This window comes from Pinus tabuliformis, chromosome 1_2 (genome assembly GCF_031772625.1).
Source record: "Pinus tabuliformis cultivar Carrire ecotype Pingquan chromosome 1_2, CPIR1, whole genome shotgun sequence".
Classification (NCBI taxonomy): Eukaryota; Viridiplantae; Streptophyta; class Pinopsida; order Pinales; family Pinaceae; genus Pinus; species Pinus tabuliformis.
In genome coordinates, this window is record NC_142298.1 from 1,355,498,863 (window position 1) to 1,355,513,608 (window position 14,746).

The 14,746-nt window shown below is 41.2% G+C and overlaps 1 protein-coding gene across 1 annotated transcript; it reads left to right on the plus strand.

Moving 5' to 3' along the window:
- Positions 1-5,641: 5,641 nt before the first annotated feature.
- LOC149211257 (uncharacterized) lies at positions 5,642-6,454 on the plus strand. The gene has a single exon (XM_089399233.1). The coding sequence runs from the start codon at positions 5,642-5,644 to the stop codon at positions 6,452-6,454; it is 813 nt and encodes a 270-aa protein (XP_089255359.1).
- Positions 6,455-14,746: the final 8,292 nt, after the last annotated feature.

Sequence of the window (14,746 nt, forward strand, 5' to 3'; positions counted from 1 at the left end):
GTTGCTTGATGATATGGGTTTGAACCACCATTTTTAAAAACAAAAATTCATCTCATTAAATTACTGTCGTTATTTATGTAAGTAAAGTGTAAGACAAAACGTGGTGTGGGGATATCCAACAATGGCGAGGATGAAGTCTGCAATAGAAGGTTACGGTTAGGGTTTTCTCCTTTGCAGCGGTTCTCAGACCGGCCGATGTTCCCCGGTGGGCTCACTCTCCGCTTTCTGTCGCTACTCTCTGCCCTCGGTTTACCTGTCGCGGTCGTTTCACCGGGGGCTTCTATCCTGAGCGGGTCTCACGGGTTTTTTCTCCCTGTCTCCTTAACCGCTCCTCTCGTGGCGTGCCTGCGGTCACTGTGTTAACCGGCTCGAGGGTGTCTGCTTTCCGTTCCCTGCGATCGAAAGAAGGGTTTCTCCGTTCCAAGGCGCAACTGTCACCATGGAGGATCTGGATGCCATTGATTACTCCGATGACCCATTGGAAGGGGTTTCCATCTGGCGTACCCCTTTTTCCACGTTGACCTACTTATTCAGCTCCGGATTCTCCCTGGCTGAACCTTCCCGGCCTCCTGTGGTCCTGTCGGACGATCCCCCCACCTGGACAACTCTCTCCACTCCTCCGGCATCTCCGTCCTCACTAGGGTTTGTCTCTGCTTGTCTAAACCCTAACTCTGGTTTAGACCCCCACTTCTCGGGCTCAAACCCTAGTTTTCAGCCTCCGGTAACCGACTTCGCTTCTGCACCGTACAATTTCACTTCTCTGGCCCCCCCATTAGGCAGTTACTCCGCTATCCCACCACTCGCTGAATCCCTCCAATCGGCAGAACTACCCCCCCCCCCCCCCCCCCTTGCACAGCCACCGACCTTCCCACTCTTCTCCGGGTCCGTCTCAGAACAAGACTCCTCCCTCCCGCCCCCCACAGGGTACTAAGAAGAAACATAAGTGCTTTAAGTCCAAGGCTGATGATATATTTTTGTGACTGGAAGAGGACATACAGTGGGGAGAAGCCATGGACTTTGCGGACAGAGTCCTTGTTGGTCGCATCAGAGGAAGAAATTACTCGGCCGCGAGACTAAAGACCTGGGCATCTGAGGTTTGGGGTCACCATTTGGTCGACATCCCATTTGTGTAGACCTTTGTGAGGGGATGGTTCGCCCTTCTTTTTGCTCGTGCCGACCACACAAATTGGGTCCTATCCTCATACTGGCATTTCGAGCATGCCCCGGTTTTGCTGAAGCGTTGGACACCTCTCTTTGATCCTGAGACTGAGCAGATCGGTATTGGACCTGTATGGATTCGATTGCCAGGCCTCCCTTTGCAATACTGGTCCGAGGACATCTTCAAACAGATTGGAAACGCCATCGGCACTTGTATGGAGTATGACAAATCATATCTGCAAACAGGTATGATGGCCTACGCTAGAATTCTTATTAATCTTGACACCAGAGGAGGCCTATTGGAGTACATCACCATCCAATGGCGGGACACATCCTGCAAGCAAATTATTGATTACGAAGGCATTCCATACCGCTGCCGCAGATGTCACAAGGTTGGTCACCTTTTCAGGGACTACCCCCTCCTCCACAAAAAAAGGGGCCCTGAGCAGATCGAAGACCAGGGTACGACGGAGGATGGACCAACACAGCCCCTGGAAAAGGAAGGAGAACCACCACATCAGCCGGCGAAGGATGCACCAAGCAATCCAAGAGACATACAGGGCACTTCTGCTACTAAGGCCGCTGATAAGCGTCCTGCGGACTCCATTCCAGCCTCGTCTCCTCTGCCCATTAGCTCTGGCACCACTCGAGATGTCGCCTCGACCGCGGGTACGTTCTTCCCTTCTCCATCATCTATATCTGGCATATCTCATATTTTTACATCGCACTCTTGCATGGGTATCTCTCCCCCCCCCTTCCTCCCTGGCTCTCTCCAGTTTCCCCCCCGCCCACAGGGCTTTCCCCCCCCCTCCTCCCTCCTCTGCACACTTCCCTTTCCCTCACTCTCCCCCTCCCTCTGTCCCCCCTCCCTGATATCCTCCCCTTCCCTCCCCCCTCCTCTTCCCTCCTTACCCCCTCTCTCCCACTCCTCCATCCCCCCTCCCTCTTCCCCTCGTTACCCTCTAGATCCAGATCAAAGGGGAAGGATGTCGACGCGATAGGCATTGAACCTTCTCATACTCCGACCTCTTCTAAATCGGCTAGAGGCCGCCCCTCCCGACTCACTAAGGCCAGACATACAGCGGGGGAGGAAGTCGCCCTTGGGCGACAACAAACGATTGACAGGGCCCTTAGAGCTAGAGGCGGCCCACAGCCTATCCCTCCATGAAAGTTCTATCCTTTAACTGTCAAGGGGTTGCTAGTCCCCATAAAAAACTAGCCCTTCGAAGGCTGCTCACCTCGACTGCCCTGGAAGTGATCTTTCTACAGGAAACCCTCTGCGCTCTTGGCTTCCAAACTGGACTTTCCATGCTTTGGATGCATCTGGGAGATCCGAGGGTATTGCTATCGGCTTCTGTAACAAATCCTTGGTTCTCCGAAATTCCTAGGGAGGCAGAGGCTACATCGGTATGGACTTATTAGACCGTGCTCTTAACACTGAATTTCGAATCATCAATGTTTACGGCCCATGTGTGGACAAAGAACCATTTTGGAGAATCTTGTTAGCTTCTGAACTCTTCCGGGCAAACAACATCATTCTGGGAGGAGATTTGAACTTCTCCTTGGGTCACTGTGAATCCTGGGGACACTCGGCCCAAGCGGATAACCTGTCCGACTTGATTTCTACCTTACTAGAAGATCATCATTGGGTTGACATCCCTCCTGTCAGATTACATTATACCTGGTCCAATAATAGAAGTGGTGATCAGAGCCTAGCTAGAAGACTAGATAGATTCCTCATAAAAGAGGCTTTCCTCACTCTCCTCCCTCGCATTAGACAGTGGGTTGGATCCGGGGGATTATCTGACCACAAACCTATCTTTCTCGAACTCTCTGAGGAGTCCCCGAGGATTAAAAGCCCTTTTAAATTCAATGCGTCTTGGCTCAAGGACCCCAGCTATCACCAGCTTGTATCAGAGTATTGGAGATCAAATCCTATCACGGAAGAGGAGGAGCATACTACTGGTTTCTTAAGGAAATTATCCGAACTCAAACGCCTCTCCAGGAATTGGGCACACTTGAAGCGGATTAATGATGACAAGATATTGAAGGAGGCCGAACGAGCCATAGCAACATTTGAGGATTCATCAGATGGCACCTTCACAGCTCCGGGAAACAAGGATCTATATTCTACTCTTATATCCAGGCGCTCACAAATCCTAAAGGATAGAGAAGAGAGCTGGCACCTTAGAAGTAGAGCCATATGGCTGTCTGAGGGAGACAATAACACCAAGTTCTTCCACAAATTTGCTAATGGCATAAAAGCCATTAACACCATCTGGGAACTACAAAATGACCAGGGGCAGAGGATTTCTGATCAGCAGGGTCTAGCTAGACTTGCAAACGAACATTTCAAATCCATTTACAAGGCACCCGGTACTGCAAACATACTTGAGATAATGAGGGTTGCTGAATATTTCCCCAGATTTGTGGAACAAGAGGATTCAGAGAACCTGGCGATGGCTGTAACGAAGGAGGAACTAGAGGCCATCATCAAATGGTTCAAAAAATACAAGAGTCCTGGACTGGATGGGTGGACCATCAAATTCTTTATAGCATTTTTTGACATACTGGGAGATGATCTACTCAGAATTGTAGGAATTTACAGGTGGAGGACATTAGGAGGAAAGGTAGTATTCATGCAGCCATCAAGTCCACTTTCATTGCCCTGATTCCGAAATCTGATTCTCCTACCTCCTTTAACGACTTTCGTCCCATCTCTCTCTGTAACGTTCTATATAAAATTATAGCCAAAATTATAGCAAATCGCCTGAAGCCTATACTGTCTGGTCATATAGCCCCCGAACAATTTGCTTTTCTACAACACCGACAGATACATGAAGCGATTGCCACTGCCCAAGAACTCCTCCACACTGTGAAAACTAAAAAGAAGAAAGGTATGATCCTCAAGGTGGACCTCTCTAAGGCATTTGACAGGGCAAATTGGCTCTACATCAGATTAATCCTCACACACCTTGGCTTCCCTTTTGCCTACATTAAATGTATTATGAGCTGTATCAAAGATGTTTCCTATAGTGTACTTCTTAACGGTGAAGCTACCCCTTTCTTCCTATCAGAAAGGGGTCTCAGACAGGGTTGCCCCCTCTCCCCGCTACTCTTCCTCCTCATTATGGAAGGTCTGAGCAGAGCCATCAATGCGGCGAAGGACAGACAACAGCTCACTGGCATCAAGATCTCGAATAATTTTTTTCTGACTCATCTTCTGTTTGTTGATGATGTTCTGATCTTTTTAAACGGAAGCATCGGAGATTCTTCAATTATGTACAATATTTTCAAGCTTTTCCAACAGGCTACGGGCATGATGATAAATGAAGGTAAATCCACCATCACCATTATTGGTTGCTCTCAGCATGAGGCGATTTATACTACCCAGCGTTTCCCTTTTTCTGCCCTTAACTTGGATGATGGGCTTAAATATCTGGGCTTCCGGTTAAAGCCCCTCGGGTATAGGATAGCAGACTGGACATGGCTCATTGCAAAAGTGGAGAAAAGATTACAGATCTAGTACCACAAATATCTATCCAGGGCTGGCAGATTAACTCTCATCAAGGCGGTTATCGAGGCCACTCCAGTCTTCTGGATGACGCTTGCATGGATCCCAAAAGGCATACTTAACAGGCTACAAAACATTTGTTGCAGATTCTTATGGAAAGGAAATCAACCTGGAAAAACCTTTGCTTGGGTAAAATGGGATCGCATCGCTATTCCTAAACGCTGGGGAGGATGGGGCATAAAAAGGCTTGAGATATTCTCGAAAGCCTTGGCTGCTAAACTGGGCTGGCAACTCATCAACTCTAATAGTCTCTGGACCCGGGTAGCATTAGCAAAATATATATGGCCTACACCTTTGATGGACTGGCTAAGACAGTCTCGTCCCCCTGCTAGCAATATCTCCAATATATGGAAGGCAATAATGAATGCTCTCCCCATACTGCGACTTGGAATTACCTGGAGAATTAAGGAAGGAAACGCTGTCCGCATTGGATCGGACCCTTGGGTAGGATGCAGAAATGCTCACAAGTTACCAGCCGATTTAATAAGCTATCTAAATGATAGAGGCATCATTTACATCAAACACATCGGCGACCACCACAACACCTCTATCTTTCAACAAGCTTGGAAAACAGCTAATGATTTGGACATACCTGTACATTGGAGACAAGATTAGCAGCTTTACATTGAAGCCCTCACACAGGCCCACATTCGCTTAACAGAGGAACCTGACGAGATCATCTGGGCCCTTGCCAAGTCTGGTCTTTACTCCCCGAAAGAAGGGTACATCAGCCTCATGGATCCCCATAAACCTCTATCTATTGATCCTTCATGGAAGTCCTTCTGGAAGCTCAAGGCAGCCCCTCGCACCCATCTGTTAATGTGGAATATTCTCTTTGACAAAATCCCAACGAGTGCTAATCTGATGAAAAGATCCTTCCATGGCCCCTTCTGATGCCATCTATGTCGTATGGCTGATGAGAACACCGATCATCTCTTCCTACATTGCCCGTCATCTATAGAGTTATGGAACGGATTATCTGTTCACTACCCTTCCTTACTCCCCTGGCAAGGTAACAATATCCAAGAGGCTTGGAACTCATGGTGCCTTGCTCATAAGGGCAAAGCCCTGAACTTGCCTCTCCTTGTCAACTGGGCCATTTGGATAGCTAGGAATCAATCCATATTCAATCTCAGAGAACCGCACTGGCCATCCATCTCTCAGCACATAATCTCAGATTATGATCTCCTTCCAGAAGAGGACCCCGTTGTCCCTCAGTGCATCATTTCCCTGGAAATCATAGACAAATCTAAACCATGGGCTTACTTTGATGGCTCTGCCCAGGAAGCTGGATGTGGAGGGGGACTGATTTTACACCTGAATGATAAACACTGCTACAAAATCCAGGTTAACCTGGGGATGGGCACGAACAACTTTGTCGAACTCTCCTCTGCAAAACACCTCATACATTTTGCATTATCTCATCATTTCACACCCCTGCAGTTATTTGGTGATTCAAAAATCGTTTGTAACTGGCTCAACAATTCATCTCAATGCAATGCATATACTCTCAGACATATTCTGGAGGAAGCGCACAGGTTGATAAATATATTTGACTCTTTTGTCTGTCGACATATCTACAGGGAACAAAATACGGAGGCTGACCAACTTTCAAAAGAGGCAACGCATCTTCAGGACAATGTCTGGTTGATACAGGAGGAGATTGATGGTATCCACCATCAATATTACCACAGACCGTTTATAGAACAGGGACAAAATTGAGCTCTATGCTCATGTTTTTTTTGAAGGGTTTATTATATAAACATGTACTAGTTTTTTTTCCATCAGTTGGCTGTAAAAACAGTTTCATGTATAGACAGTCATAGTACTCTCAATGTACAGAGGACATATATATATTTTTTGCTTCTCTTTTCCCTCTAACTGTAGAGGGCAGTTTTGATTAACACTGATTACAGACTCCCTGCGAGGAGATCTACCACTCAGCGTCAAATTTTTGTAAATAGACCTATATGTCTCCTGATAAGGCAAGTAAAACCTCCATATGCATATGCCTCGGCATCTACAAAATGTAATTTCTTAAGTTAATAGAAATTACGACTTTTTCCAAGGGAAAAAAAAAAGAAGAAAAAAGTGTAAGAGAAAATAAATATTCTTTAAGAAATATTCTTAATTCGTAAGTGTGTATTGTTCAATATATCTATTATCCTATTTGATTTATTTGAGGTGAAGATTCACCCATAGTCAAGATTTATATAAAGTAGTGGTGGGATGAAATTAGTAACTAACTTAGTCTTAGTCTTATCTTAAAAAAAAAAAAAAAACAAACAAACAAACAAACGAACGAAACCTGGGTTTGTTTATATGTTATTTTCATTAATTAATAACACTCTTAAGAGGCAGCTATAAACAACTTTGCTCCTATTTCACTTGATACTCTATAGCAACACTCTTAAAAGACATATAAATAACTTTGTTGCTATTTCACTTGTTACACTATAAACTTGATTGAGTTGGAACATGTTAATAATCCAAATCTAAACAATCTTCATAATAAATATGCAATAGGCATGGTCTATATTAGAATTGCGTTTGAGGATTTTATATATTTAATTGAGTTTGAGGATTTTATATTTTTAAATAAATGAGTGAAACAAATTTGGTTTCAAGAGAATATTCTTTTTCTAATACATCATCCCACAGATGATATGAAAATTATTTGAACATGTTTTGGGTTTCAAATAAAAAAAATAAATCAAAGAACAACATATTCCGTTTAAAAATCATTTATTGCAGCACCTATTAACTTTGTTGGGTTGATTCGTTGGGTTTTGGCGATTTGAGCGGTTCAACAACGACATCTAGAAGAAAGAAAGAAGAAAGAAATTATTTTAACGTCCACGAGGCTAAAGATAGCCTATGGGACAGATTGCTTCTTCATCTGCTTGATGTATTCGGCCCTTTTTTTGTGAAGCTTCACAATAAATGCTCCCATCTTCTCGACAAACCCCTCGTTAAATAGATTATCCCAAGAGCTAGCTGCCAACGTATCTGCATAATTTTCCCTGTTGTCTTTGAAGGCCTCACATTCTAAAATGAAATGTTTTTCTGTTTCCACTTTTCCAGAAGAACAAAAAATGCATACCCTTTCCTCCCACACTTCCTTTGGCCTTTTCTAGCGCCCTGTTTCACAACGGAGTTGATGAGAATTAGTCCTTAACTGAGCAATAAGAATTTTGGCTCTCCAAGAGATATTGGCCTCTATGTATGCTTTTGGTTGATGATTATGAGTGGGATTAAACACTTCAATATAGTAATTTTTCTTTCTTCCTAGCTCCTTCTCCCAAGTATGTTTTTGGAACTTTTCCATAACAAAAGCTTTTATCTCTTTGTTGTTTATGGGGCACTCGTTCAAGCAAATATCCCATTTACTAAACCATTTGTTATTTTGCTGCATCCAAGTTTTTTTGCTCTTGCACTATCTATCATTAAAGACAACCTTAGGCCATCTACCCTCTTCCATTTGCTCAATTTTTTTAAATACCTTATGACTCGTACCATAGCAATTGCTTCAATAGGAGCAGTCCCTGTTTCACTTAACAAGATATCATAAGGAATTGCACTTATAATCTTAAATTTGTTTGTAATCAAACGCTTCTGAATTTTCTCAATTTGTCTCCACTGCATGTTGGAAGTACTGCTAGCCCACAGTTCACAACCATATAGAATCACTGGAATCACTAGAAGCCCAAAAAGAGTTTGAGTGGTCTTCCAGTCCCATAACTCTGCCTCTCTACACCTATTTTGAAAAGCATAAAATGCTTTCCAACCCCCCAAAGTTCTTTTCTTTCTACAACCATTCCAGCTTAGATTTTTGTTGAAGTCAATTCCGAGGTATTTGTAATCCGCAACTTCTTCTAGAATGTTGCCTTCAAAGTAGAAATTATGTTGGTTATGTTTTCTTTTCTTAGAGAAGACCACTACTTTCGTTTTGCTGATATTGACTTGCATCCCCACACTTCTACAAAAATGCTCAAGGGATAGTAAGTGCTCTTGCAAACCAAGAGCTGATTTAGCAATCAGAATAAGGTCATCTGCATACAAAAGAAGCCTTATAACAAACTTGCACAAATAGATACCATCACCCCCTTGCAAATTTAACCACTCCTCAAGCTTGTCGATATATAAACCAAAAAGGGTAGGAGACAGTGGGCAACCTTGCTTGACCCCGATATCGCTTCTAAAACTTTCAGAAATGCCTGCTGAAGTTCTAATTTTGACTTTCACCTCTTCATACAGCCTATGCATAGCTGCTCTCAAATGTTTAGGAACCCCAAGTTCCTCCATTCTTTGCCAAAGTTTATCCCTAGGAACCGAGTCAAACGCTTTTCTGAAATCAACAAAGCAACAAAAGACTTCTTCCTTCTTCTCCCAAACTTTTTCAATGATGTGCCTTAAAGTTATGCAATGATCAACTGTGGAATGCTTAGGTCTAAAACCTGCTTGCCCTTTAGCACGCTTATTTCTTTCTTCTGCCCACTTGCTAATTTTGTTTTCTAGCATGCTTCCAAATAGCTTTGCAAACAAAGGGTTTATCATGATGGTCCTATAATTGGAGGGATTATTGATGTTGCCGCTCTTGAAAAGAGGTATTGCCAGACTAGTTGTCCAATCTATGGGGAGCCCTTGTTGTATGATGTTGTTGAAGATTTTTGTAATGTGAGGTGCAAGAATCTTTGAGCCCCACTTTAGATATTCTGCTTGGAGTTCAGCTAAGTCTTTTGCTTTTCCAACACCCAACTTCTTGATACCCATCTCTACCTCTTGTACTGTGAAGAGTTTAGTATCAGTGTTGACCAAGGGGGAGGGTCAACCTTGGGAACCTGCTCATAGAGTTGTCTTGCATAGTCAAACCATTTAGAAGCTGTAATATTATTTCCAATTTGTATCTTTTTCAGTTGGAGCTCCTTCCAAAATAGTTTGGGATTATTTTTCCCAAGGAAGATTAGTTCTTCCCTCCTTGAAACCATGAAATCAACCTTTTTCTTGCTTAATAAATGCTTGTAAGATTTGAGCTTTATGTTATCCTTGTTTGACTCTTTCCACATTCTCCTTGCCTTTTTGCATTCCTCATCAAACCAAGCATTAACCGGAAAGCAATTTGTTTCATACTTCTTAATTTTTGTTCTTTTGCACTTTGCAAGTGCACATTGAATTAAATGCGTTAATTCATGACTGTGAAGGTTGAATTGTAATTTTCTCCTTCTCAAAGAGTCTCTTTAGCGTCATTTTGAAGGTATTACAATTTTCTGGGGTCAAAAGAATTCTGCCCTGTGGGAGATTTTGTTGGACATGCTGAATTTTTTACTCTAATTGTTTCTTTCCAATCCAAGAGAAACATAAATAAATTGGCTTGTGATCTGATTTCAAATCCCACAGCTGATCTCCAACCAAAACTTCTTCCATTTTCTCACACAAACCATGCGAGCAAATTACATAATCTACCACACTTGCTTCATTGTAAGTATTGCAAGTGAAATTACTGGACTTTGCCCATCTAGTCAAGCCATTACAAATGACTAGATCAAAGGCCCCACATAGAGTAAGCAATTGTTCACCAAAGAGATTGCAGCCCTTGTCCTCTGAAATTCTTTCCCACTGATGATTGCTTTCTTCTGTAAGCCAAATAGGGTCACAATCATCTTTACAACAAAGAATGCTAGCTTGCTCACTTGCAGTCCTAGCATTGAAATCACCCACTATAAGGACTTCACCTAGCTGAGAATATGTTGCAATATCCGCTTTTAAAGCTGCAAATGGATCTTTGTGGTCAAGCCCTCTACCTTTGTAGATTTTTGAGACCTGTGGCGCAAAATAGCATGCTGCAATTCTGATGTGGTTTCCATTTTCTGATATTTTAAACCAAATGAATTGCTTATTTGAGTCTTCTTTTTCTAACTGAATGAGACGACCTTCTTTCTCCCTTACTAAAACCATGATACCCCCATGCCCTTTGCCATTCCCTGCTGCCTTGTTCCACACTGCCATCTTCCAGTATCCTTCAAACAAAGGTGTCTTGCACCCTTCATGCTCATGTGTTTCTATGAGACAAATTATGTCTCTATTTTCCGCAATAGGCCCTAACCCAGGTCCTCGTCTCCATGGGTAACCTCTGTAGTTCCAACAAACTAATCTTAAGGAAACCTGGGTATGACTTGATTGCTATTTATTTTGACATGCAAGACTCACATTTGAGTCTTTGTCCCTGTTTTCCCATACTGACCTTGCTTTCTGATTTCCTGTTGAAGAGTTTGTTGCCTCTTCTTTATTACCATCTTGCTGCTCTGTTCTGGAAGGAGGTCCAAATTGCGCTATCACAACTTTGCCTTTATAAATCCATGCTCTCTTTCCTTCATCTCTTGCTGCCCTAACCTTTAGAATTTCCTCTCTTCTTTCTTTCCTCCTGTTGTTTTACAGTTAAACCTTCTTTTAGGAAAAAACGAGAACCCCTCAAGAGATGCTTCTTGCTTAGAATAATATATTTATCACGCAAGCTAGGCATAATGACTTTTATGGGCCTGGCTCTCTCCCCGTTAAACTTACCCACCCTCCATGCTTGGCATATTTGTCCTTGCCATAACAACTTGTCTTTCAAGAAGTCTCTTGCAAGGTCAAGAGTACATTCATTTTTTCCATAGTCTTTCACCCCTTTAATAATTATGTTTGCTGCCCTATTTTGCCTTTCCTTGCCTTCACTATCTTGCATGTTGTCAACCTGAATACTTGTTTCCCCTTCCTTATTAGCAGAATTGCTAATAACTTGAGCCCAAGTTTTGGAAACTTTGGTGGAATCTTCTTTCATTTCTTCTCTTGCGTTCTCTTCATGGTTCTTTATTTGGACAATCATTTTCCCTTTATCCTGGGATGATTTCACATTCACCACCTCTGTACTTTCCACTATAGATTTCTTTACATTTTGCACATCTGCCTTCATGCGTTGCCATTCTGTTTTCCCTATCAGGAGAGCTTCCTGTAGCAATGCCACTTGTTCTTCTAAAATTTTATTGCTTTCTGCTAACGCCTTGTTCTCAGCCGTTATTATATGGATTTTATGATCTCTTTCCTGCCCTTTAGCTTCTAAAACCTCCAACCTTTGTTTTGCATTTAGCAATTCTTTCACATAAAGATTAGATGACCAGGTGAGAGGTGTGGATGTGGGACTATATAAGGCAAAATCATCAATGGTTTTTCCTTTGGACTTCTTGTTGCCACGTGCTTGTGGAGGAGACTTGTTTGGGTGCTTTTTGCGAAGGAGTTTCTTCCTTGTTTGCTCCCATTTTAGACGAGCTATTCTTCGTTTTAGAATGCCCCAATATTGTTTGGCATTGACCCAAACCCACTTCCCAACTTTGGCGGATGAGGCAATTTTCACTTGTCCTAAATCATTTGTCTCCACATGTTCTGAAATTTCTGGTTCCTTTGTCATGTTTGAATGCATTTGTTGTTGCTTGCTCGCTGCTCAATACTTCCACTGCATAAAAACTCCCTGCTTTCACACTGCTCACTGTTCGCTGCTCGCTGCTCTCACTGCTGCCCGAATTGCTCTGCTTATATCGCTGACCACACTGCTCACCACGTTGCTCTGCTCATAAATGCCCTAAATATATGTTTGTCAGAGGTGACGCCAGTGTGAGTGCAGCCATTTTTCAGAAGTGAATACCTTATGGGAACTAGGATAGCACGTCCCCTTGAGCAACAGGTAATTTCCTCAGGAAAAGTTCTATTGGAGAAGGATTAGCTCAACCCCTGCTACTGTTCCTGGAAATGAATTTGACCTATTAACAATAACTTCGATTTCAACAGGAGCACAGATTTGTCCTCAAACAGGAATGATCCTCCTCACAATTTCGACTCTTATTTCTGAAGATGCTTGGTCTCCTTGCAAGTGAAAACTTTTGGGAAATAAGCGCTGAAACCCTTATCACACAATTCTGCAAATATTGAGGACCGATGTGCCTCTGACCGAAGTTGATTAGAGTTCCACTGTCTGTGCTTCACCTTCACGCATTCCCAGATCCCACTACCACCACAAATACTTCGCTACACTAAAGGCTGTGTAGAATTTAAGATTGCAGAATCCATGGTAGAGGCCATTAAGATATACTCCGTTTAAATATTGGAGGAATTTAAGATATACTCTGTTTAAATATTGTTGGTGTCCTATTAGATGTGAGACGATGGCGATTCAAGCGGTTCAGCAATGACATCTGCAATGTATATTCTATTTAAACACTGTTGGCGACCTACCAGATGCGATCGATCGATATTATATAGTGTATTTTTTTAAAACATTAAACTTTTTTAGTTGTAATTTTTTAAATTATTAAATTGAAAAATTGAAATTCATGGGTATATAATTTTGTTTATTTCCATATTAAAAATTAGAGATGGTTTATATAATTTTGATTATTGCCATGTAAAAAAATTCCAATCGGGTGGATTGCTAGGTTATAGAACATGATAATGTAAACTTCACCAGTTTTGCTGGTTTTTTTGAGAGAATAAATTGATCACTCCATTGATAAATAGATATTACATGATTTTTTTTGGTATATATTTTGATAGTTTATATATATATATATATATATAAAATTTTAGTTATTATTATTTATATAAATAATTATTTAAAATATATAATTTTTAATATTCTAAATTATTTAAAATATATAAATTTTATTAAAAAATTGAAATATATATAGCTTTATAAATTTGAATAATCAAAATTTTCAATCTCTCATACTTTAGTTATGTTAAACCTGTGTCATTATGCATTTAAATAAACTAATGGTTATAATGATTATATCAACTGCGATTGTGCTAATTTATAATAATAAATGCAATGAATTCAAAAGGGAGTGAGCCTTTTTGAAGTTTCCAGCGCCAGAATCCGACAGAAAAATTTGAGGTGAAATCTTGATTTGTGTTATTTAAACTGGTGTTTTGACTATATATACAGATTCAACACCCTGGAAAATCCCTAGGGCACTTTGATTGTGCAAGAGTTACCCATCAAACTTGCGATTTCAATAATTTCCTGCCAAATTTTAGAGAAATTAAACCAGAAAAACCCACAGGAAAAGCTTCCAAAAAATCGCACTAAAGGCAACTCGGTTAAAAATAGACTAAGAAAATTGAGTTAAAATATATCAATTAAAGAGAGACTAAGAAAATTGAGTTAAAATATCTCTAGACATAAGTTAGTCTATAGGCGATTATAACTGAATTTACAAATACTTTGAAAAGCTATTAAGACACTAAGACATGGAGAAAAACATTAACCCAACGTTTTGTTAATTCCAATAACAATCTTTCGAGTTATTCCTTTAAATGTGGTTAGAAGAAATGAAATGAAATGATATTTTAAGGTCCACGAGACTAAAAACTATTACCATTAGTTCCCTGTTTTTTGCTTTTTGCAATTCAATCCTTTTCTGATTCAAATTGATGATGAGTTGGCCCAACCTTCCAACAATCCCCTTGCTAAAAAGACAATGCCAGGAAACCGATGCTAACATGTTCTCATAACTTTTTCTCGTGTCTTTGAATGCCAATAAGTGACATTTGAGTCAACCAAGGTTGCCCTTTATCCCCTACTCTTTTTGGTTTATATATTGATAAACTAGAAGAGTGGTTGAATCTGCAAGGTGGAGATGGTGTTCGATTGGGGGAGTTTGTGATAAAACTTCTTTTATACGCTGATGATATTGTGTTGATTTCTAAATCAGCCCATGGATTGCAAATGAACCTATATGCCCTTGAGCATTTTTGTAGAGCAGTGAGGATGCAAGTCAATACTAGCAAGACCAAAATAATGATTTTCTCTAATAAAAAGAATCAAAGTCAACATACTTTCTTCTTTGAAGGCAACATTCTTGAAGAAGTAAATGAGTACAAGTACCTCGGGATTGATTTCAACAACAAACTTAATTGGGAGGACTGCAGAAAGAAGATAATTTTAGGAGGGTGGAAAGCATTATATGCTCTTCAAAACAGATG